The sequence below is a fragment of the Stomoxys calcitrans genome, chromosome 1 (assembly GCF_963082655.1).
Source record: "Stomoxys calcitrans chromosome 1, idStoCalc2.1, whole genome shotgun sequence".
NCBI classification, from domain to species: domain Eukaryota; kingdom Metazoa; phylum Arthropoda; class Insecta; order Diptera; family Muscidae; genus Stomoxys; species Stomoxys calcitrans.
The window spans coordinates 188,515,876-188,542,668 of NC_081552.1; the positions used below are offsets into that span (position 1 = coordinate 188,515,876).

At 40.9% G+C, this 26,793-nt stretch overlaps 2 protein-coding genes across 7 annotated transcripts in view; both read left to right on the plus strand.

Moving 5' to 3' along the window:
* The window catches only part of LOC106090824 (sensory neuron membrane protein 2), a 572,456-nt gene that overhangs the window by 513,450 nt on the left and 32,213 nt on the right, over positions 1-26,793 (plus strand). The window lies entirely within an intron of this gene.
* On the plus strand, positions 5,401-11,531 carry LOC106090823 (uncharacterized). Of its 2 annotated transcripts, XM_013257150.2 has the most exons (2): positions 6,392-6,511; positions 6,577-11,530. In XM_013257150.2, exons 1-2 carry the CDS (start codon positions 6,491-6,493, stop codon positions 11,419-11,421), a joined length of 4,866 nt encoding a protein of 1,621 aa, XP_013112604.2. In that variant the 5' UTR covers positions 6,392-6,490; the 3' UTR covers positions 11,422-11,530. The 2 variants fall into 2 exon arrangements, with proteins under 2 accessions (XP_013112603.2, XP_013112604.2); XM_013257149.2 differs by having other exon boundaries at positions 5,401-11,531.

The following is a 26,793-nucleotide window of genomic DNA, read 5'->3' on the forward strand; positions in this document are numbered from 1 at the left end:
TAAGCTTCTAGAGGGCGCAATTCTAATGCGATTTGTATGAAATTTTGCAGGAGGTGTTTTGTTATGACTTTCAACAACTGTGCTCAGTATGGTCAAAATCGGTTCATAACCTGATACAGCTGTCGTATAAACCAATCTCTGTTATGTACTTGTTGAGCCTCTAGAGGATGCAATTATCATATGATTTGCCATATGATTTGATACAATATCCGATGTTTCAGGCAATGTTGATTACACCCTACCTGAACCGCTTTTTGATAAAAAGTACTGTACCACCTGGTAGAACCGATTGGAACTACGATATCCCAGATAATAAAAGTTACATAGACGGATGGTTCCAAACTAAACGACCAGGTGGGCTTTGGGGTGTACTCTAAAGATCTAGGACTGGTTACATCCAAAAGGTTACACTGCGGTGTGTATCAAGCGAAGATCCTTGCAATTAAGGAAGTGGTGGAATGGCAAAGATATAATGGCATAATGACGATTGGCATAAATATCTTCTCAGATAGCCTAGCTGTCATTCAATCCCTGCAGAAAGTATTTCTGAACACAAAAACCAATTAAGCAGTTCTCTCAACAGTAAAAATCGGATCACTTTAGGAGATTTGTACAGGACAATAGAGATGATCCATGTCCGCGTGTGCGGTATACCTTGCCCCAAGCTTGCCGGCGCGGTGGGCAACAGGGTTCTAGTCAGGGTGACCTGGGCGGTTTTAAAGTGGGAGACAATGTGTTGACTTCTTGGAACGAGTGTGCTAGGGTGTTAATGTGAACGTTCTTTCCCGATGCGGATGAGCACGAACAGGCTCTCAGTGTGGAGATGATCGTACCTCCTCCAAGTCTGGAAAGGGTCGAGATAGTGGACAGTGTTTGCCGGCTTAGAAGCGGGTGGTCACGTGGTATGGACGGTATGTCTGGTCAGGTATAGCATCTGGAAGGCTATACCTGACCATGGCCCTTGAAGACGAGATGACTGTTGCCAGACTGGCAACCTTTTCCCGGGAAGCATTTCTTAGGAGACGGACAAGACTTAGTGGAGGGATGAATACTCGCTAGTTATCCATAACGAGGTGTTGCTGTACTGGAGCGACCGAGTAATTTGGTGCTGCGCATGATATGGTCTGACACCTGCCTTGCCCATGTTGATACAGCGGCGTTTGCCCATCGTTAGTTCCCGTAGCTTTTGTGGTTGTGTTAGGTCATCCGTGAGGGCGGTCGCGGCCGAGTCCCATGTTGAAGCAGATATGTGTGGCGTAGCCCGTGAGGTCTGCCGTGTCCTGTTTGTATTTGTGTATATCGTCCCGTTGTACGTTGTTTTGGTGCATACTTTTGTATGCTGGCTTATGATCGGATTAGGGCGATTCATTTCTTCCAGGTGACCAGTGCGGAACTGTTTGGGGTTCAACTGGTAGTAGTCTTTTAAGGCTACGAAGTCCGACCGGAGACTTTAATCTGGTACAACGGGTGTCAGGAGCCCCTGGAACTTCGGTTCCAGCCTGCCAATGGTGGGGCCCCAGTAGGGAGCAATGTGGTGGCTGTGGTTTGTACCCAAATCGGGGGTAGACCATAAGCTCGGCGTAGAATTGCGTTTTCTACCATAGATCGGAAGGAGTTTTAGGTAGTGCTACGCTCCTAACCAAGGAGCTGAACACGTCCAAATACCTGGGATCAAATTGGTATTCATGTGGGTTACCACACGTGGGGGCGTTGGTAGATGCATTGTATTCACCCTTGGGCCCTGATGGCAGGGATTTGCGTTAAACACGACATTCGTGCTCCTGTGGTATCACAAAGGACGAAAATGTCTAAATGAGTCTGACGGTAAACTGCCACTTAAACCTTACCTAACCTAGTATTAACAAGTAAAAGCGACCGTGCCGTATCTTGGGAACCAACCACCATGGATTCTGCTATAAATTTATACAAAATAAATTTAGTTTAAGGGCATAACTTTATTTTATTCTACACACTTCTAGGAACCGAACAAGGATGATCGAGAGACCGGTTTACATGGAAGCTATATCAGGCTATGGGCCGATTTAGAACGTACTTAGCACAGTTGTTGGATGTCATAACATAACACCACATGCAAAATTTCAGCCAAATGGGTCACAAATTGCGGCTTGTAAGGGCTCTGGAAGTCAAATCGGGAGATCGGTTTATGTGGAAGCTTTATCAGGTTATAGATCGAGTTGGATCGTATTTGGAACAGTTGTTGAAAGTCATCACAAAACACTATATGCTAAATTTCAGGCATGTCGGACAAAAATTGCGGCTTGTAAAGGCTCAAGAAGTCAAATCGGGAGATCGGTTTATATGGGAGCTATATCAGGTTCTTGACCGATTTAAACCGTACTTGGAACAGTTGTTGGAAGTCATAACAGAATACTACATACAAATCGGACAAAAATTGCGCCTCCTGAGGTTCAAGAAGTCAAATCGAGAGATCGGTATATATGGGAGCTGTATCTAAATCTGTACCGAATTGGCCCATTTGTAATCCCCAACGACCTACATCATTAGTAAGCATCTGTGCAAAATTTCAAGCGGTTAGCCTTACGCGTTCATCCGCTATCGCGTTTTTGACAGTCGGACGGACGGACCGACAACGCTAGATCGAATCAGAATATCGAGACGATCCAGAATATATATACTTTATGGGGTCCCAAATCAATATTTCGAGGTGTTACAAGCGGATTAACTAAATTTGTATATCCCCATCCTATGGCATCCTATGGTGGTGGTTTTAAAAATCAGTCCATAACTTGGTAAATATATCTCCCATATAAACCATTCTTTAGATTTAGCTTTTTATACCCTATACGACTACTGTGGTAAAGGATATTACTTATTAAATATTAATCATCGAAAATCGGTTTATAGTTTTTCAAAATATTCCCCTTTAAGATCTATATACTTTTGCATGCGTTTGCAAGCAATTGACGAAGCACTTTTGCCACTCTGATTGAGGTATCTCCATTCTGAACGTTTCAAGAGAAGAGTGATCCATCTTCGGTGAATTTTCCTGATTTCTTGGAAGACAACTGGCAAACAAATGGTTGTGTACCACTCAGAATTTACAGTTCTGCGTTGTTCTAGTGGTACGATTGCGACATGTTCAATTTTTCCGAAAAAAAACAAGCCATCATTTGCTTGGAAGTGGTTCGTGCGCGAGCAATTTTTGTTGGAATTGGCTCATCTTGAAACACCTATAGAGTCGACTGCTGCTATAGAGTCGACTGTATTTTCGGGCTCATACGCGAAACTCCACGATTCATCACCAGTAACGATATCATAGTCGTGTTTCGAAGCACCGCGATCGTATTTTTGGAGCATTTCTTTCGACCAATCGACACGAGCCTTTTTTGACAAATTGTGCGAACAATTTTTTTATACCCTACACCATAGGATGGGTATACTAATTTCATCATTATGTTTGAAACTCCTCGGAATATTCGTCTAACATAAAGTATATATATCATTGATGGTCATGACATTTTTAGTCGGTCTAGCCAAGTCCGTCCGTCTGTCTGTCGGAAGCACGTTAACTCTCGAAGAAGTAAAGCCAGCTGCTTGAAGTTTTGCACAAATACTTATTTTTAGTGTAGCTCGGTTGGGATTGTAAATAGGCCATATCGGTCCATGTTTTGATATAGCTGCCATATAAACCGATTTTGGATCTTGACTTTTTGAGCCACTAGAGGTTGAAATTCTTATCCGATTTGGCTGAAATGCATCAAATGTTTTGTTATAACTTCCAAAAACTGTGCTAAGTATGGTTCAAATCGGTCTATACCGCGATATAGCTGCCATTTAAACAGATCGGGGATCTACATGTATTGAGCCACTAAAGGGCGCAAGTCTTATCCGATTTGGCTAAAATTTGCCATGAAGTGTTTTGTTATGACTTCCAACAACTGTGCTAAATGTAGTTTAAAACGGTCCATAACCTGATATAGCTGCTGTATAAACTGATTTGGGATATTGCAATTACCATACGATTTGGCTGAACATTCGTACAACGGCTTCTGCCATGACCTTCAACATACGTGTCAAATATGATCTGAATCGGCCTATGGTCTGATACAGCTCCCGTATAAACCGATCTCCTGATTTTGCTTCTTGAGCCACTTAAGGGCGTAATTCTTATCGAATTGGCTGAAATTTTATACAATGACTTCTACTATGTTCTCTAGCATTCAATTCAATTACAGTCTGAATCGGATCATAACTTGATATAGCTCCAATAGCATATCAATTATTTTCTTTTATCCTTTGTGTTTCTAAAAAGAGATACCGGTAAAAGAACTTGACAAATGCGATCCATGGTGAAGAGTATATATGATTCGGCCCGGCAGAACTTAGCACGCTTTTAATTGTTTTAACGGTAAAATGTATATAATATTGAATGTAAGCCTGCCAACTAATGCTTAAGGTTGTCTCAATATCACGATCTTGCAATATCAGTTGGCGCACAGCATCAATGGTTTTTGGAGCAACAATTGGAATTGGATGGACTTCACGAAATTCGTCTTGGATTGAACTACGACCTCGGTTGAATTCACCATACCATCGATAAACACTGGTCATTGATGGAGCTTCATCGCCAAAAATTGAATTGAGTTCATCGATGCACTGTTGTTGAGTTAATCCACGTCGAAAATTTAAAAAAATAATCGCACGATAATATTCACGATTACATTTTTTGAGCGAGACGAATCTCTCAAGTTACAGTAAACAACACAAATAGCGCTCGTATGGCAAAACGTTCTCAAAAATGTCAAGCTTTACGATAGGGCTGTCAGTTGGCAGATTGCAACACAAGGGTTGTCCAATCCCGAAAAATAAAAGGCAACCCTCGTAAATAGTGCATGTAAGGAAATAAGTATACCCCCATCCTTGGTGGAGGGTATAACAATGCGTCAACCGAACGAAGCCCCACGAAGTTGCTTGCACTGTACGTGTGCTACTGTTCGTTTCCCCTATGTTCGCGGGCATAGGAATTTATGTGTGGACGTATGTTGTTGCCATCTAAGACATCTACAGATGGCAATAGAAAGCCTTGTTGAAATTTGATTGGCTCATCGATACCGTATTTCTATAATTTTACTCTCGCAAGCCAAACACTGTGCCGATTTTGTCAATGCGTATGAGGCTGGTCAGTATTGGTGTTAACGTAGTTAAGAGCGCATCTTTAACAGGTCTGACAACGACAACGTTAACGCTGACGTTGACGTTGACGCCAATGATGTTCGAGTATTTATGATTAGCATTAGCATGTGTATAAAACGGAAATGAAACGCAACCAAGAGAAGATAAGCACAACATTCCGATCCAAAAAAGTTCAGTTAATGAGTAGACGCGAAGCTAAACACATCAAAATCGCCGGACGGGATGTCTGAAGAAAGTTTGAAGTAAACGCTCCAAGACTTCTTAAACAGAAATCAGACGAGCTTTGTGAGAAACGAACCTTTTTTCCTAATCACAACTGCCTGCCGGTTTGCAGGCAGAAAGCCGTAAATTAATTTTGTCTCTGTTTTGTGGACTTGTGTGAAACAAACATAGAAAGAAAGAAATAAAGAATAAAAAAAATAATAACTTCCAAAAAAGGTGTCTTTGAATACCAACAAGTGCTTGAGAAGTGATAAAATTCAATTTGTTTGTCAAACGAATCGCGCTCACAAAAGCTAACAAATTATGTTAATGCCTCGCGGCCACTTTATGCTAAGCTGTGAATCAGTCGCCTTAGCTTGGCTATTCGTCGCGTGCTTTTGCTGCGTTTTTGTGCGGGCCAAAATCTATGATCGTTGTGAGTTGGCGCGTGAACTGCACTATGGCTATCACTTGCCGCTGCAACAGATTGCCACTTGGGTGTGCATAGCCCAACGCGAATCGCTATTCAATACGGCCGCTGTGGGTAGGCTCAACAGCGATGGGTCGGCCGATCATGGACTCTTTCAAATCAGTGACCTTTACTGGTGCAGCCATGGCGGTTATGCGGGCAAGGCTTGTAATCTGCGGTGCAACGATTTGCTGGACAACGACATAAGTAATGATGTGCGTTGCATTAAGACCATTTATGAGGAACATACCCGCCTATCAGGAGATGGTTTCAATGCCTGGACCACCTATCAACCGTTTTGCCTTCATCAGGACTACAATCAAGTGGCCGGTTGCTTCAGCCAGCATTCACACAAGGACTATCCCAAACCGGGACCCAACGTTATACACGACTCGCCTCAAGTTTCTAGGAAATATCAATCGAATCCTTTCCTCTCCAATATTCAGTCCAATCGACCAAAACCACAAATAACTTGTCATTATACTGCCGCGACGCCCAATTATCAGAATAATCCCTTCCTTAAGAATATAAAACCCCAAGGAAATGGCTACAGTTCGCCTGCGCTCAAGCATGCCCACCCGCAGAAGTCGCAAGCAGCTCAGTCTTACTACAGCAGCAGCAGCAACAACAATCAACGCCATGTGAATGCTATCCAGTCGCCCAAGGGTAAAATCTTTACACGTTGTTCCCTAGCCCAAGAACTCTATACTAAACACAAATTTCCACTGCAGGATATCGCTACGTGGGTGTGTATCGCCGAACACCAATCTTCATTTGATAGCTCAGCAGTGGGACGTCAGAATGGTGATGGCAGTGCTAACTATGGCCTATTTCAGATCAGCGATCGTTACTGGTGCTACTCTGGCCCAACGCCGGAGGAGGGCAAGGCCTGTAATGTTGCCTGCCACAAGTTAGCGGATGAAGATCTGCAGGACGATGTACGCTGCATTCGCATCATTTACGATGAGCATACACGAATTTCAGGTAATGGTTTCAATGCTTGGACAGTCTATTCCAGAAGCTGTCAAAATCAGAATATTGAGCAGATACGTCAGTGTTTCGATGCCAAAGTTTTGGATAAGATCAACGCATTGCCCAGCACCAGCTCTAACGAAGTGGTTTCATCTGTGGTGTCCGTCAGCAAACCGGGTAAAGTATATGACAAGTGCGAATTGGCCCAAGAGTTGTACCACAAACACCAAATGCCTATGGACCAAATAGCCACTTGGGTATGTATTGCTCAGCATGAATCGAATTTTCGCACCTCAGCAGTGGGACGTTTGAATGCGGATGGATCAGCGGATCATGGCCTCTTTCAGATTAGCGACCTCTATTGGTGTTCCCATGATCGTTATGGTGGTAAGGCCTGCAATATTCCATGTGATAGATTGCTCGATTCAGATATCACAGATGATGTGCGCTGTATTAAAATCATACATGAGGAGCACACTCGAATTTCAGGAGATGGTTTCAATGCTTGGGCGGTCTACAAACCCCATTGTCTTAATCAGGGCTTGGAGCGAGTAAAACAGTGTTTCTCCGAAAAGGATCTAAAGGATAGTCAGACGAAAACAGTGAGTGCAGGAAATAAAAATTCTTTTACTTCTTCTTCATCTTCAACGGCAGTCAGCAAGAAGGGAAAGATTTACAACAAATGTGAATTGGCTAAGGAGTTGTATCACAAACACCACATGCCAATGGAGCAGATACCCACCTGGGTTTGCATAGCCCAACACGAGTCCAGTTACAATACAGCAGCCGTGGGACGTCTGAACACTGATGGCTCGGCCGATCATGGCCTGTTTCAAATTAGCGACCTCTATTGGTGCACCCATGATCAGTATGGCGGAAAGGCATGCAACATACCCTGCGATAGATTATTGGATTCGGACATTTCAGACGATATAAGCTGCATAAAAATCATTCACGACGAGCATACTAGAATTTCAGGTGATGGTTTCAATGCCTGGGCAGTGTATAAGCCCCATTGTCGCAACCAAGGTTTGGATCGTGTCAAAGAGTGTTTCACCGAGAAGGAACTTAAGGACATCCCCACCAAGAGTACATATTCCCCCAGCAGCAATGCTATAGTCCCTCAACAATCATCTGCAGCCACTAAGAAAGGTAAAATCTATAAAAAATGTGAACTGGCTCAAGAATTGTACCAAAAACATCGAATGCCCATGGATCAGATACCCACCTGGGTTTGCATAGCCCAACATGAGTCCAGTTACAATACAGCAGCCGTGGGACGTCTGAATACTGATGGCTCGGCAGATCATGGCTTATTTCAAATAAGCGACCTCTATTGGTGCACCCATGATCAATATGGAGGAAAGGCATGCAACATACCATGCGATAGATTATTGGATTCAGATATTTCAGATGATATACGCTGCATAAAAATCATACATGACGAACATACTCGCATCTCAGGTGATGGCTTCAATGCTTGGGCTGTGTATAAGCCTCATTGTCGTAATCAAGGTTTGGATCGCGTAAAAGAGTGTTTTACCGATGAAGAACTTAAAGATAGCGCAACAAAGTCCATAACCGGGCCATATGACAACTCTCTGATTCCTCAATCTAGCCCAGCTACCACCAAGAAAGGAAAGGTGTACAACAAATGTGAATTGGCCCAGGAACTGTATCATAAACATCGACTACCAATGGATCAGATACCCACCTGGGTTTGTATAGCCCAACACGAGTCTAGCTACAACACAGCAGCCGTGGGACGCCTCAACACTGATGGTTCTGCGGATCATGGCCTCTTTCAAATATCTGATCTTTATTGGTGTACCCATGATCAGTATGGCGGAAAGGCATGCAATATCGCCTGCGATAGATTATTGGACTCTGATATATCGGACGATGTTCAATGCATCAAAATGATTCACGAAGAGCATACCGGCATTTCAGGGGATGGTTTTAATGCTTGGGCTGTTTACAAGCCTCATTGTCGTAATCAGGGGTTGGAACGTATCAAAGAATGTTTCAAGGAAAACGAACTTGCTGATTTAGATAGCATCAAACCCATTACACCAATTTCTAGCAATGCCTTAAAACCTGCAGTTAGCAATAAGCAAGCGCCAGCAAAAGGAAAAATTTACAAGAAATGTGAGTTGGCTCAAGAACTTTATGCCAAGCATAAAATGCCAATGGAACAAATACCCACTTGGGTATGCATTGCCCAACATGAATCCAGTTTCAATACTGCTGCTGTAGGACGCCTTAATGCCGACGGTTCAGCTGATCACGGACTCTTTCAGATATCCGATCTTTACTGGTGTTCTCACGATTCATATGGAGGCAAGGCCTGCAACATACCATGTGACAAACTCTTGGACTCGGATATAACCGACGATGTGCGTTGCATAAAAATCATTCATGAGGAGCACACACAAATCTCTGGAGATGGGTTTAATGCCTGGGCTGTGTACAAGCCCCATTGTCGCAATCGCCAATTCAGCGATGTACAATCATGTTTCAGCAGCAATGAAATACAACTGTTTGAGAAAAACAAGGCCGACAAATATCAGCCCTCTGATTACAATGCACCCACAAAGAAACCTGGAGATTATAGCCATAATCCATTTTTGCAAAATATAAAAGTTTCAGCAAGCTCAGCCCAAGCTCCTGCGAAAGTGGCTACCGCAGTTCAGGTTAATGTTATACCAAATACAAACAACTATAAAAATAATCCCTTCTTAAGTGGAGCCATTAAGACTTCGTCCATTTCCTCGCCCTTGGGCAGCTCAAGCACTCAAAAGGAGGTGGTACAAAATTACCAAAATAATCCCTTCTTGAATGGTTTACCCAAAACTACACCAACAACTGTTAAAACTTCAACCACAAGCAAATCTACCACATCTTCTTCATTGCAATCGGCATCGTATCAGCAACAATATGCAACTACTTCCATCAGTCAGCCCTCAAAATATGTGAATAGCAACGACTTTAGGACTAAGCCTTCGGATAAACCACAGAGCTATGGTTTAACATCACAGCCTTCCAAGTATTCTGATAGCAATAGTTTCAGAATAACTACAAAAATGCCCACAACATACAAACCCACAACTTTAGGACCAACAACCACAACTTCTAAGCCCAGAACGACTGCAACGGCCAAAACAACAACAACTCGCAAGTCAACAATCAATACAACAAAGGGGGCATCAAATTGGAATGATGGCAAATATAGACCGCTATCTGTAACAGGAACAACGACAACCAAAAAGCCAACCACAACCACTAAAAGAACTACAACTACAACTACTAAGCGTTCAACGACATCATGGACTAGCACCAAATCTTCCTCGGCGACAACTAGCAAACCCACAACATGGTGGACATCTACAACAAAATCTTCCAAGGGAATTTCAAGTGCACAACTGAAAGAATCGACTACAACGAGGAAACCAACTACGACTCCAACTACTAGGAAGCCAACAAGCACCACAAGAAGCTGGAACAATGGACCAACCACACGCAAGACGCCCACAACATCTTGGACAACAACTACTAGGAAACCTACAAGCACCACAAGGAACTGGAACAATGCTCAAACGGCCAAATTAAAACAAACGACTGCAATCCAAAAACCAACCACAACTACAAAGAAACCTACAAGCACCACATGGAGCTGGAATCATGGACAAACACCAACCACCCGCAAGACTCCAACTACATCTTGGACAACAACCCGTAAACCCACGACTACATTGCGCACAACGAACACTCCTAAAGCAACTACTGCCACCTGGAATTGGAACAATGGCCAATATAAAGGAGGAAATCCTACAACTACAAGAAAACCTTCAACCATAGCAGGGAATTGGAATAGTAGTGGCCAGTATAAAGCCACATCCCCAACAACTACAAAACGACCAACACAAACTACAACAACACGGAAGACAAGTACTACAAAGAATTACAGCAATACAACCACATGGAATTGGAATAATAGGCAAACCACAAACACACCCAAAACCATAACGACCACACGCACCACCACAACCACACGCAGGCCATCTTTGAGTCCCACAAAATCGAGCAACAACTGGAACTGGTCCACTACAACCACAAAACCTTTGGCATCGAAAGCGACTGCGAGAACTACAACTACCACCACCACCACCACTAGGAAACCATTAAATGTGACGCCATCACCTAGATCACAAACAACAACGAAAAGTCCCTCAGCAAACACCAACTGGAATTGGCAACAGCCCAAATATTCCAATACCTCGGCGACCACATCGTGGAATTCTAAAACTACAAATAAGCCTTCTCAGCTAACAACAAACACGACATGGCAACACTGGCAAAATGGTCAACCAGCCAAGACAAGCCAATCGTATAAAACAACAACAACCAGCAAACCACAAACTCAGTCCGGCAACTGGCAAAACAACAAAACTACAAACTCGAAATTCTCTACAAAAGCACCTCAAAATACTCAGACAACCAGAAAGTCCGATGATCTCTTCAAACATCCTTTCTTCGAACGAGTCAAGCAGGAGCGGGAAATATTTGAAAGTAACCTTTTCAACTATCAAAAACGCAAGAATTAGGCGCAATATCAGAATTGTGCGCTCCATGGATTATTGGGATCATTGAAAGGGACCATGTGTATTTTTTGTTTATCTCTCGCGATACTTTGCCATATACCACAAGGAATACTCATTCAACATTTACTACAGAGTTGTTACTTCTTTTTATTATGTTTTTTACTTAGTTGTTGTTGGAATTTTGTTATGCCATTTTGTCAAAAGACTTGCCATAAAACTGCTCTTCTTTTTTCTAAATTTAAGCTTAAGTATCATAAGTTTAGACAATTTTTCGAGTTACGAGTATATTAGGTCTGCTGAGTAGATGTTTGAAAAAAAAAACAAGGGTCTACAACAAAAAAATGTTATTTATAGTAATATGTAAAACAATTGTATGCCATATAATTTCAATAAAAAAATATTTAAATATTAATATCTACGAGTTTAATCTTTTAAACTAAGAAGCAACAAGTTTGGTCCGGACAGAAACTTACATACTTAAAAACCCCCGAGCGGTGAGTTGGGAAGCGGAGGGGGTCGATAGGTACGCACCTTGAGGGGGGAGTTCCCAAGTTTGTTTCTCTCTCCAGTCAGTTGCCATCATGCCCTGGCCTTGGGGGCAGTGGGCCTTCGCCGTCGAGAGCTTCTATTCTAACGGTCGCTCACTTGTTGCTCCGCAACGCAACGCGCCTTCAGCGCTCGCTTTGAAATTTCTCCTCAGAGACTCGCTGCTGGCTGTTATTCGATTCTGTATTGGGTTAACTCATTTCGGGAGTGTGGAAGTGTTGCTAAACCCAGAAATGAATTTCAACGGAACTTCAGAACACTGGAAAATATCGAACGAGTGAGGCAGTTAGTTGTGCGTTCTCCCCGGCGTTCGGCTCGCAAACACGCAGCTGTTATGGGAATTTCTGACACCACTGCTCAACGAATTCTCTCCATCAAGACCTCAAATATCATCCCCATAAATTGGACGTGATTTTGTTGCACGTGAAATGCTGACTGACAACCCGCTTGAACACGCGGTAATTTCTATACCAACCACCATAGGTATACTAACCTAGTCATTCTATTTGTAACACCTCGAAATATTTTCTGCCGATTTTAGCCAATATAGATATAACCAGCAAAATGAAAGCCTCTAGGAACCGAACAAAAAAGATCGAAAGACCGATTTATATGGGAGCTACATCGGGTTATTGACCGATTCAGACCGTACTTGGCACAGTTGTTAAAAGTCATAACAGAACACCATACGCAAAATTTCAGCAAAATCGGCCACAAATTGCGGCTTCTAGGGGCTCAAGAATCAGGTTTTAGACCGATTTAAACCGTACTTGACACAATTGTTGGAAGTCATAACGAAACACTACATGCAAAATTTCAGTCAAATCGGACAATAAGTGCAGTTTCCAGGGGCTCAAGAAGTCAAATCAGTAGATCGGTTTATATGGGAGCTATATCAGATTATAGACCGATTTTGACCGCAATTGGCACAGTTGTTAGAAGTCATAATAGAACACCACGTGCCAAATTTCAGCCAAATCTGGCAAAAGTTATAGGTTAAAGACCGATTTGGACCGTACTTGTGGCAGTTGTTGGAAGTCATAACAAAACACCCCATGCTAAATTTCAGCCAAATCGGATAAAAAATGCAGCTAGTAAAGGCTCAAGAAGTCAAATCAGGAGATCGGTTTATATGGGAGCTATATCAGGTTATAGACCGATTTGGACCGTACTTGTCGCAGTTGTTGGAAGTCATAACAAAACACTACATAAAAAAATTCAGCGAAATCGGACAGAAATTGCCGCTTGTAAGGGCTCAAGAAGTCCAATCAGGAGATCGGTTTATATGGGAGCTATATCAGGTTATAGACCGATTTTGACGCACAGTTGTTAGAAGTCATAAAAAAACCCCACGTACCAAATTTCAGCCAAATCTGACAAAAATTGCGGCTTCCAGAAGATCAAGAAGTCAAATCGGGAGATCGGTTTATATGGGAGCTATATCTAAATCTGAACCGATATGGCGCCTTTGCAATTCCCAACGACCCACATCGATATTAAGTATCTGTGCAAAATTTCAAGCAGCTAGCTTTACGCGTCTGACCTCCATCGTGATTTCGATAGACGGACGGAGGGACATGGTTAGATCGATTCAGAACGACGAGACGATCGAGGATATATGTACTATATTTCGAGGTGTTACACACGGAATGACTAGATTAGTATAACCCTAGTGGGTATAAAAAAGTCGGAATGGATTTAGTTTCAAGTCGAGTTTATTTAGGAAAAAGTCGAAAAGAATCAAAAACAAGTAAGAGCGTTCTAAGTTCGGCCGGGTCGAATCTTATATACCCTCCACCATGGATCGCATTTGTCGAGTTCTTTGCGCGGTAGCTCTTTTTAGCCAAACAAAGAATAATTGAAAATAATTGTTATGCTATTCGAGATATATCGAGTTATAGTCCGATTCGGACCATAAGTAAATTGGAAGTGGAACACAATAGAAGAAGTCATTCCATTCGGATAAGAATTGCGCCTTGTAGGGGCTCAAGAAGCATATTCGGGAGATCGGTATAAATGGGAGATGTATCAGTCTATAGATTGATTAAGACCACATAGGACACATATGTTGAAGTTCATGGGAGAAGCCGTTGTACAAAATTTCGGCCAAATCGGAAAGGAATTGCGCTCTCTAAAGGCTTTAGAAGTCAAGATCCCAGATCGTTTTATATGGCAGCTATATCAGATTAATTATCGATTTGAACCTTATTTATCGCAGTTGTTGAAAGTCATAACAAACAACTTCATGCTAAATTTCAGCCAAATCGGATAAGAATTGCGCCCTCTATTGTCTCAAGCAGTCAAGATCGATGTATATGGCAGCTACATCAGGATATGTACCGATTTCAACCATACTTAGCACATGTTGTTATAACAAAACACTTCATGCAAAATCTCAGCCAAATCGGATGAGAATTGCGCCCTCTAGTGGCTCAAGCAGTCAAGACCCAAGGTTGGCTTATATGGTATCTATATCAGGTCGTGAACCGATGTTAACCATACTTAGCACAGTTGTTGGAAGTCAAATAACAAAACGTCAGCCAAATCGAACAAACAGTGTGGCTTCCAGGGGCTCAAAAAGCCAAATTGGGCGATCGGTTTATATGGGAGCTACATCAGCTTATAGACCAATTTGGACCGTACTTATAGACCAATTTGGACCGTCTCTCGATCATACTTGTTCAGTTCCTAGAGGCTTTCATTTTTGCTGGTTTGACAGATATGTGGTATGTACACGAATGTCGTGTTTAACGCAGATGCCTGCCATCACGGCCCAAACCTGCGAGACCCAAGGGTTAATACAATGCGTCCACCAACGCCCCCACATATGGAATCCACACATGAGTATCAATTTGATCCCAAGTATTTGGACGTGTTCACCTCCTTGGTTAGGAGCGGTGCACTACCTAAAACTCCTTCCGATCTATGAGTCATGACACCCGGTTGAAAACGCAATTCCACACCGAGCTTATGCTTTACTCGCGATTTGGGTACAATCCACAGCCCCCACGTTGCTCCCCACTGGGGCCTCACCATTTCCAGGCTGGAACCGAAGTGCCAGGGGTTCCTGACACCCATGGTACCTGATTAAAGTCTCCGTTCTTGGGTTCCCAAGATTCGGCCCGGCCGAACTTAGCACGATTTTACTTGTTTCTACTACAGACGGTCTCCAAACTTTTACAAAAAATTTTTTGCACCATCCAAGCTTCAGCTGCGTATTAAGGTTTTTACAAAATATTATTTTTCCAAGTGTATCAATTTACATGTCTTTTTTCATGCCACTTTTTTGAGTAGGGAAACGTGAAAGCTTATAAAACATCGCAATTCCATCTTTTGAAGTGCACCGCTTAATTTAAAATTTTCATTAGTGTTAAGGACCAGGTCAAGAAAGGAGAAGCTATCTAAAATTTATTCAATCTCCGTAGTTAAACTGCAGCTTATGTCTGAAGACAGCATTATGGTTTCAAACGCGTGCCATAACTTGCTGCTGGCTCATATTATTAACACAAAAACGAGATTGGCACATTCTCTTAACATTTAAATCCAGCAATTAAACAGCTTTAATGATAGAACATACTAAAGAATCTAATTTAGTACCAATCTTTCTTTCAAATGCAAACAAAAAACAAGTTCGAGCGATTTCACTTTAAGTCCGACTTAATGGCAACAAAATGAAATCTCACAGACACTTATGGCGAACGCAGTTTTTTATACCCTCCACCATAGGATGGGGGTATACTAATTTCGTCATTCTGTTTGTAACTACTCGAAATATTCGTCAGAGACCCCAAAAATTATATATATTATTGATCATCGTGACATTTTATGTCGATCTAGCCATGTCCGTCCGTCTGTATGTCTAAAGCACGCTAACTTTCGAATCAGTAAGGTTAGCCGCTTGAAATTTTGCACAAATACTTCCTATTAGTGTAGGTCGGTTGGGATTGTAAATGGGCCATATCGGTCCATGTTTTGATATAGCTGCCATATAAACCGATCTTGGGTCTTGACTTCTTGAGCCTCTAGAGAGCGCAATTATTCTCTGAGTGAAATTTTGCACGACATGTTTTGTTATGATATCCAACAACTGTGCCAAGTATGGTTTAAATCGGTTCATAACCTGATATAGCTGCCATATAAACCAATCTCAGGTCTTGACTTCGTGAGCCTCTAGAGGGCGCAATTCTTATCTGATTGGAATGAAATTTTGCACGACGTGTTTCGTTATGATATCCAACAACTGTGCCAAGTATGGTTTAAATCGGTCTATAACCTGATATAGCTGTCATACAAACCGATCTGGGATCTTGACTTCTTGAGCCTCTAGAGGTCGCAATTATTATCCGATTTGCCTGAAATTCTGTACGACGCATCCTCTCATGACCATGAACATGCATGTTTATTATGGCCTGAATCGATCTATAGAAAATTGAAATTTTACACAATGACTTCTACAATGTTCAGCATTCATTTATGGTCCGAATCGGACTATAACTTGATATAGCTCCAATAGCATAACAGTTCTTATTCAATATTCTTTGTTTGCCTAAAAAGAGAACTCGACAAATGCAATCCATGGTGGAGGGTACATAAGATTCGGCCCGGCCGAACTTAGCACGCTCTTACTTGTTTTTTCTCAAAATTCACAACGTATCGCATTGCGAAACAGCAAGAAATAGCCCAAGGACAAAAGCCCTGCTTTGATCGAGGGGGTTGTACTCTTAAGTGACTCTCACGAGTAAAGCTAGCTAAAGTTTAATTCAAATTATTTTTTTTGTTTGAGTTTATCAAATGGTATATTGACCTCTTCACGAATATACGCCTACTTATGGGCGGTTTAATGTCTTAGTTTTTGAAACAGCAGCAGGAGGATTAACAGAAGACGCAATATACTCGTACGTACTGCTGGCAATTATTAGTAGAAAATAGCAAATTAATATTATTTAGTATGGCTTATAACAGATTTATGCAGATTCATATGCAAATTTGATTATGAGCCGTTCTTCTATTCTGGTGTATCACAATGACGACGACGATAGTCTGTCCAGTGTTTGGAAGCCGGCTTCTACTTAGAAAACCGGAAAGGCACAATTTGGGACCGTATCAATTCATTGTTGCCTGTTTTTCAAAACAAAGGCAGACATTTTTAAAATGCCATTAAAAACACATGTCTTGGCAGCTTACCTGGGCAAAATTCTTTGCGACAAGTATTTGCAAGCATTTTAAGGTGTTTGTTTCATTGCCTTCTTTTCATACAGTAGAAAACGTTTGAAACATTTTTGAATTTTTCCATAAAATTTGTTTATAAACTGAGATGACTTCTAAAACAGTCTATATATAACTGAAGTTAATAAGCTATAAGCTAAATAAAATGACAACATAGTTCGGTCTTCTGAAGGCTTTATTCAGACATGTGTCCCTAAAATAAAACCTTTTTCCTAGACCGAAATACAACCTCATAAATTTTGCCTCAATTTGCATTTGTCGTATTTATAAATGCAGATCAGAAATTGGTGAATGTATTGAATTTGAATATTGTATCCGTAAGTTTGAAAGAACCTAAGAATGGTGTTAATTAAGAATCGTTTGGGGTCAACATCTGGACTTCTTAGGTGTTACGGCATAGTGGTACGACTTAAAAACAAGTAAAAATGCATTAAGTTCGGCCGGGTCGAACTTTGGATGCCCACCACCTCGGGTATATATGTAAACCCCCATTCGTCACAATCCGATGAAAATTGTATAACTTATGCACCCAAATTCGGCGCGGACATTCAGTGGTCTTATAAATATAAGTCACTGTTGAATTTTGTATTTCAAATTTCGATGTATACGACAGCTATATCTAAATACAAATCTATTTTTACCATATTTGGGTCGGATGGCGGGTGGCCTAAAACTACTCACTGTTTCAAATTTCAGTGAAATTGGATAAAAAATAATGCTTTTATGGGCTTCAGACCCTTTATCGGAAGATCGGTATATATGGCAGCTATATCTAAATATAGTCCGATCCAAACCATATTTGGGGTGGATGTAGGGACTCCTAAAACTACCCACTGTTGGCAGGCCTAAAACTACTCACTGTTTCAAATTTCAGCAAAATTGGGCATCAGACCCTTTATCGGCAGATCGGTCTATATGGCAGCTATATCTTAATAAAGTCCGATCTGAACCATATTTGGGTCAGATGTTGGCAGGCCTAAAACTACTCACTGTTATAAATTTCAGCGAAATCGGATAAAAAATAAAGCTTTCATAGGCTTCAGACCCTTTATCGGCTTCCCGGTCTAAATGGCAGCTATATCTAAATATAATCCGATCCAAACCATATTTGGGGCGGATGTAGAGACTCCTAAAACTACCCACTGTTTCAAATTTCAGCGAAATCGGGTAATACATAGGGTTTATGGATTTCAGACCCTTTATCGGCAGATCGGTCTATATGGCAGCTATATCTAAATATAGTCCGATCTGAACCATATTTAGGTTCGATGTTTAGAGGCCTGAAACTACTCGTTGTTTCAAATTTCAGCGAAATCGGTTAAAAAATAAAGCTTTTATGGGCTTCAGACCTTTTATCGGGAGATCGGTCTATATGACAGCTAAATATATCTAAGTATAGTCCGATCTGAACCATACTTAGGTCAGATTTCGGGAGACTTAAAATAACCCACTGTTTCAAATTTCAGCGAAATTGGGCAATAAATAAAGTTTTAATGGGCTTCAAACCCTTTAGCGGCAGATCGGCAGATATGCCTGCTATATCTAAATATAATCCAATCTGAACCATATTTGGGTCAGATATCGGGAGGCCTAAAACTACTCACTGTTTAAAATGTCAGCAAAATCGGATGAAAAATTAAGTTTTTATGGGCATTAGACCCTTTATCGGAAAATCGGTCTATATTGCAGCTATATCCAAATATGGTCCGATTTGGCCCGTTCACGAACTTAAATAGCGTGCACCAAAAAGACGTATCAGTGCCAAATTTCAGCTCAATATCTCAATTTTTGAATGCTCTAGAGTGATTACAACAAACGGACGGATAGATACACGGACATCGTTAAATCGTCTTAGAATTTTACGACGATCCGAAATATATATACTTTGTAGGGTCGGAAATTGATATTTCGATGTGTTGCAAACGGAATGACTAAATGAATATTTCCCTATCCTACGGTGGTGGGTATAACAAACTCATCCAAAATTTATGAGTTTACAGTTTTTCAGAAGAGAAATAAAAAGCGTTTTTATACACCTCGAATCACTAATCAAGCTAATTTAGGACAAATTTTGATAGTTTCTCATTGAATTTCTAATAAGTAGAACTACCCTACACTAGAGTGATCAGTACGGTTCTTGAAAACCGGGTTTTCGGTTTTTTGAGCTGAATTTAATAATCGGTTTCTTAAAAACGGCTATTTCTTGCGTTTTTGCTAAATCGGGTTCTTGCCACAAACAACCGTTTTCTTAGATGGTTCCTACTAATAAGCCATTTGGAACCATTTTTATACCCACCACCATAAAATGGGGGTATACTAATCTAGTCATTTCGTTTGTCACACCTCGAAATATTCCTCTCACACCCCATAAAGTATATATATTCTTAATCGTCTCGACGTTCCTAATCGGTCTAGCCATGTCCGTCCGAGCGTCCGTGCGTCCGAGCGTCCGTCCGTCTGTCGAAATCACGATAGCGGTCGAACATGTAAAGTTAGCCTCTTGAAATTTTGCACAGATACTTAATATTGACGTTAGTTGGGATTGCAAATGGGCCATATCGGTTCAGATTTAGATATAGCTACCATATAAACCAATCTCCCGATTTGACTTCTTGAGCCCATACAAGCCGCAATTCGGCTGAAATTTTACACGTTGAGTTCTGTTAAGACTATCAACAACTGTGCCAAGTACGGTTCAAATCGGGCTATAGCCTGACATAGCTCCCATATAAACCGATCTCCCGATTTGACTTCTTGAGCCCCTGATAGCCGCAATTCTTGTCCGCAATTCCAATTTTGCATGTGGTGTTCTGTTATGACATTCAACAACTGTGCCTTGTACAGTCCAAATCGGTCTATAGTCTGATATAGCTCTCATATAAACCGATATCCCGATTTGATTTTTTGAGCTGTTACAAGCCGAAATTTTTCTTACGGTTACGGTTTCCAACAATTGTGCCAAGTACGGAATATAAGACGAACGCTATTGATTTTGGAAAAAATCGGTCCAGTTTTAGATATACCTCCCACATAAAGGGTGAGTTTTTAGCTATTATCTTTTTGGCAACACTGTTTAAACGGCTCGCGCACATTTCCTGTTTTGTTTTATTGTCAAACATTTTCAGTTTGATCTATAATTTAACCATGAATCGTCTTACAAATGAACAACGCTTGCAAATTATTGAAATTTATTATCAAAATGCATGCTCTGTTAAGAAAGTTCATCGCGCGCTTCTTCCATTTTACCACGAAGCTCATTTTTGGCTCAATGGGTACGTAAATAAGCAGAATTGTCGATTTTAGAGTGAAGATGAGCCAGAAGCCTTGCAAGGGCTATCAATGCCTCCAGAAAAGGTCACAGTTTGGTGGGGTTTATGGGCTGGTGGCATCATTGGACCGTACTTCTTCAAAGATGATGCGAACTGTGAATGGTGAGCGTTATTGTGAGATGATATCCAACTTGTTTTGCCCAAAATGCAAGAGATTGACTTGCATGACTTGTGGTTTCAACAAGACGATGCCACATGCCACGCAGAACGCGTAATAATGGACTTATTGACAGGCGAGTATGGTGAACATTTTATTTCACGATCCAGACCGATCAATTGGCCGCCTAGATCGTGCTATTTTTTGTGGAGCTATATTAAAGCTTATGTCTATACAGACAAGCCCGCTTCAATTGACGCATTGGAAGTCAACATTGAAGCATTTATTCGGGATATACCGGCCGAAATGTTGGAAAGACTATGCCAAAATTGAACCGAGCGGAAAGACCATTTGAAGCGCAGTCACGGTCAACATTTGCATGAAAGTCACCCTTTATATCTTAAACTGGACCATTCTGAGACAAATTAAACAAAAATGTCCCAAATTTTAGCGAAATCGTACAATAAATTCACCTTTTATGGGCCTAAAACCTTAAATTGAGAGATCGGTCTATATAGCAACTATATGCAAATTTTGACCTATGTGGGCCATATTTAACAGGGATATCGAGGAGCTAAACACAACTCGCTATACCAATTTTCAGCGAAATCGGACAATAAATGCGCCTCTTATGGGCCCAAGATCTTAAATCGAAAAATCGGTCTATATGAGAACTATATCTAAATCTGGACCGATCTCGGTCGTTTTGAACAAGGATGTCGAGAGGCCTAATACAACTTACTGTATAAAATTTCAGCGAAATCGGATATTCAATGTGGCTGTAATGGGCTTAATACCTTAAATTGGCAGATCGGTCTTTAGAAATGCTATATCAAGACATAGTCCGATGTAGCCCATCTTTGAACTTAACCTGCCTTGGACAAAAAAAGAATCTATGCAAAGTTACAGCTCAATACGAGTATTTCTATTTTTAAAGACTGTAGCGTCACTCAACAGAGAAACGGACCAACAGACGGTCATGGCGAGATGGTCTTAGATTTTTACGACGATCAAAAATGCAACAATCTCAGATCATTGAGCTCATCTCGAAAGAGAAACAAACGAAATGGGTTAGAAATGGATACATCGCTGTGTTGCAAACGGAGCGACAAAATAAATATACCCCCATCCTTCGTTGGTGGGTAAAAAGACAGTACCCTATTTCAAGGCAAAACCAAATGAAAGCTAAGTTTGGCCCGGCTTTGTGGGAACCCCACCACAATGGAATTTGCTAAAAATTTATACAAAATAAATTTATTGAAAGGCATAATTTTATTCTACATACCAAACTTCTGTCAAGCTAGCAAAAACTAAAGTTCCTAGGAACCGAACAAGGATGATTGAGAGAGGGCTCTATATGGGAAGTATATCAGGTTATTGACTGACTTGCAGAACAACGTATGAAAAATTTCAGCGACATTTCAAAAATTGCGGTTTGTAAAAACTCAAAATCAAATCGGGAGATCGGTTTATATGGGAGCTATATCAAGTTAAAGACGGAATTGGACCGTACTTGGCACAGTTGTTGGAAGTCGGCTGAAATTTTGCACGAAGTGATCTGCTACGGCTTCCAAATATTGTGCTATGTATGGTTCAAATAGGTACATAACCTGATACAGCTGTCATATAATCCGATCTGGGATCTTTACTTCTTAAGCCCCTAGAGGGTGAAATTTTAAACGAAGTGTTTTGTTATGACTTCCAAAAACTGTGCTAAGTATGGTTCAAATCGATCTATAACCTAATATGGCTGTCATATAAACCAATCTTGAATTTTGACTTCTTGAGCCGCTAGAGGGCGCAATTCTCATCCGATTTGGCTGAAAATTTGCACATATCGTTTTAGTATCACTTCCAACAACTGTGCTATGTATGGTTCAAATCCGTATATAACCTGATATAGCTGCCATATAAACCGACCTGGGATCTTGGGATTCGATCTCTCGATTATGCTTCTTAAGCCCTTACAAGGCGCAATTCTTATCCGAATGGACTGAAATAACCCAGTGACTTCTATTTAGTATGGTCTTCAACATTCAATTCATTTATGGTCCGAACCGGACTATAACTTGATATAGGTCCAATAGCATAATAATTCGTATCGATTATTCTTTGTTTGCCTAAAAAGAGATACCGCTCAAAAAACTCGACAAATTAGTGCTTAGTTCGACCCAGCCAAACTTAGCACGCTCTTACTGGTTTTCAGATATTCTCGCCAGGGTTGGATTTTCAGCGATTTTGTTTGTCGGTTTGTTTGTTTGTTCCGTATAGACTCAAAAACGGCTGAACCGATTACATCGAACATTTCACAGATTATGTTGGTTGGTCTGGAAAGAAACATAGGCTTTATAATTTTTCTGATATCGGGAGGGGGGCGGACCCTCCCCTTACCACAAAAGTACTACCCAAAAATAAAAGTGGACTGATCGGGACAATATGGGACACAAAAGAAAGGTATTCAAGAGTAGAGTACGAGTTTCATAATAAAATGTGGGTCCAAGTAACTGAGGGGCCACCCAGCCCCAAAACCCCTTACAATAGGTTTATTTGACGATCATGACAATATGGAACTCAAATGAAAGGTATTCGGGAGTAGATAACGAATATGATCAGGAAGTAGGAATAGGCTTTATAATTTATTGATAACGGAAGGGGGCGGACCCTCCACCGTTACCCCAAAAACACCATCCAAAATCAAAAGTGGACAGATAAGGACAATATGGGTATCAAATGAAAAGTATGCGGGAGTAGATAACAAATCTGTCATACAAATTCATGCCGAAGTATAGGGGGTCACCCCACCCCCACAAAAACGCCCAAAATGTGCACATTAGCCAATCACAAATATATAGGACTCGGTTTGTTTGTTCCGTATAGACTGAAAAGCTGCAGAACCGATTTTCTTGAAATTGTCGCATATTGTGTTTGGTTTGGAAGGAAACATAGGCTATATACTTTTTCGGTATCGGAAAGGGGACGGACCCTCCCCCTTATGCCAAAAACACAACCCAAAATCAAAAGTGCACCGATCGGGACAATATAGGTATCAAATGAAAGGTATTGGGGAGTAATATACGAATATGGTATTACAATTTGAGTCTAAGTACCCATCCGCCCGCCCCAACCCCAAAACTCCCCCAAACAGACATATTGGACGTTCATTTCTACATGGGGCTCAATCACGTATATATAGGACTCGGTTTGTTTGTTCCGTATAGACTGAAAAACCGCAAAACCGATTTTCTCGAAATTGTCGCATATTGTGTTTGGTCTAGAAGGAAACATGAGCTATATAATTTTTCGGTATCGGAAAGGGGGTGGACCCTCCCCCTTATGCCAAAAACACAACCCAAAATCAAAAGTGGACCGATCGGGACAATATAGGTATCAAATGAAAGGTATTGGGGAGTAGAATACGAATATGGTATTACAATTTGTGTGTAAGTACCCATCGGCCCGCCCAACCCCAAAACTCCCCCAAACAGACATATTGGACGTTCATTTCAATATGGGGCTCAAATGAAAGGTATTCGGGAGTAGATTTCGAATCTGGCATACAAAATCAGATCACGCCACCACTCAAAAACGCCATTAGGCCTATTATGACTATATGATACGTGCCTGAAACGATGTTCTTAAAATTTATCATAGATTGTGCACGCTTGTTTGGAAGGAAACATAGGCTATATAATTTTTAGATATCGGGTGGAGGCGGACCCTCCCCCTTATCCAAAAATGCCACCCATATCCGAAAGTGGACCGATGGGCACAAACGAATTTGATATCCAATTTTGGAGCCATATGTTTTGGGGTACGCCCTAAAGCCCCAAAACACCCTCCAAACGGTTCATATTTACCGGCCATGGTAATATGGGGCTCAAATTAGAGGAATTTGGAAGCGCAGCACGAATTTGATATCCATATTTGAGTCGATATGTCTCAGGTGCCATCCCTCCCCTAATGAGAACAAGTTTAAACTCAATGATAAGGGACCTTTTTTATGGTCGAGTCCGAACGGCGTCCCGCAGTGCGATACCTCTTAGGGGAAAATGAGCATGCATGGCATTGTACCTCGCAAATGTCGCCAACACTAAGAGGGGATAAACACCGCTTTGTCCGATGTTCTTGCCAGGATTCGAATGCGTTCAGCGTCATAGGCTACAATGGCACAAATTCGATATCCGCATTCAGGGCGAAGTGTCCCGCAGGCGCAGCGGAGCGGGCCCGGTTCGCCTAGTTTTAAATATAACATACGAATTTAAAAAAAACTTCAAATGAAATATAGTTTATCTTATTATATAAAGGAAATATGATCTAAGCCCATGCTGCTATTTGCATAAATCGGCCATTAGTGCCTTCAAACATTTGTTTTAAGGTAATTAAAATTGGCAAAATATGTTAATTTTTCTTCAGAAATCCACAGAGTCATTCTTCAATCCATTACTGCCTATAGTTAAACTATGAGCCAATAAGAGGACGATATTTGCCACAAAAGCAAAAAAAAATGTTAGAAGAAAAAACAAATAGCAGATAGGCACATGATTCACCTGCTTGGGCAGGTAAAAGGCAAATGAATCAGAAAATGTCGATAAAAGGAATACCTTTCTAATAAATTCTGTACTAATTAGACTACAATCGTTTACGAATTATTTTTTAAAGTAATTCCAGGAAAACGGAAATCAATTGCTATCAATAATCACCTGCATATTTGACCACATAGTTTGCATATTTTCTTGGTAGTGATTGATGAAATTTCGTTTAGAAAAAATCACTTGCTAATACGTTGAAAGCTAGTTGTGGCCACTCGATGCCGTCGTTGTCACCCGAATTTGTGAACACATCTCACCATCATCTATCTAACTGTCTGCGTTGCCATAGATCTCCATCAATTATTTGTTTAAAAATATATCTGCGCTTCTTTTTCAGCACTTTGATCGCAGACGTATTTCAATAACCCCTAAACTGGCTAAAATTATGATAATTTCAATAGATTTTGTTCACCCGACTTTGAGAAAAAGCAAAACCAGTTTGAATATAATTTCGGCCAATGTGTTATTGTTGATCGAAAATAATGGAGGAGCCATGGAGGCAAAACAAAAACGCAGAGACACTGTGGCTAACTTGTTAGTCGCCTATCTCTTTGAAAATCATGAATTTTTATGATCTATTGTGAATGCAAATGAATATAATTTGTCTCGCCCAAAATGTCATGGGAATAAGGAGAGATAGGGGATACCATGTTTTGTCATATTTTAATGAATGAAAAATTAAAACAACTTTTGGCCAAACGAGAGGCCCATTAACATATGTGACATGAGACAACGCCCTCCGAAAACTATATATTAGGCATATTTTGGACCATATAGAGCCGGCCAAACCCACAATAGGTTACAAAGAACTATACCAAACAATAGGAAAACCATAACAAATCTTTTAAATTGAAAGTTAAACAATTAATTTTAACACGTGTATATATGCCAAACTCCGCGGGACGAATATTATTTACGCTTTAACCGAATGGATTCTGCTACAAATTGTCTTCGTCTAGGATTGCCAAGGAAGTTGTGTATAAGTCATGAGTGCTAGGGCGATTAAAAATTTCGACTCATTTAACTTGTCAGGCCCAGATACTACAATATATAGCCAATGCAATGAAAGCTTTGTACGATAGCCTGGCTTCTGGCGTAGAACTACTTTACTTATATCAGCATGTTATTGAATGGATACAAATGTCATTTACATTCGAAAAGCGGGAAAACCTAACCTCACGAAAGCAAAAGATGTTCATCCTATTGGCCTTCCATACTTTATTTAAAGGGGGGTTGATAGATACATATCCCAGGCGAGGATTTCTATGTATGGCATGTTTCGTCAACAGCACGGGTATGTCTAGTGAAACAGCCCCTAGTTAAACGGCCACATAGAAGGCTCTTGCTGTGAAGAAATAAACAGTGGTAGCATTTTTTTGACATTGAGGGCACCGACTCACTCTGGGAGAAAATCGAAAAAAAACAAGTAAAACCTATGCCGTGTGAAACACGGATAGAGATATCTCTATGAAATATCAAATGGTTAGAACTGAGGTCTTAGCGAGATTGTGTGCAAAATCCCAAAAATCCACAAAATACCCCCAAAATACCCCTTTCGGGCTAAGATGGTTTCAAAATCGGAATTTTT

What these genes read in the sequence shown, in the direction of transcription:
- LOC106090823 (XM_013257149.2), top strand. Translation starts at nt 5,701, where the DNA reads ATGTTAATGCCTCGCGGCCACTTTATGCTAAGCTGTGAATCAGTCGCC.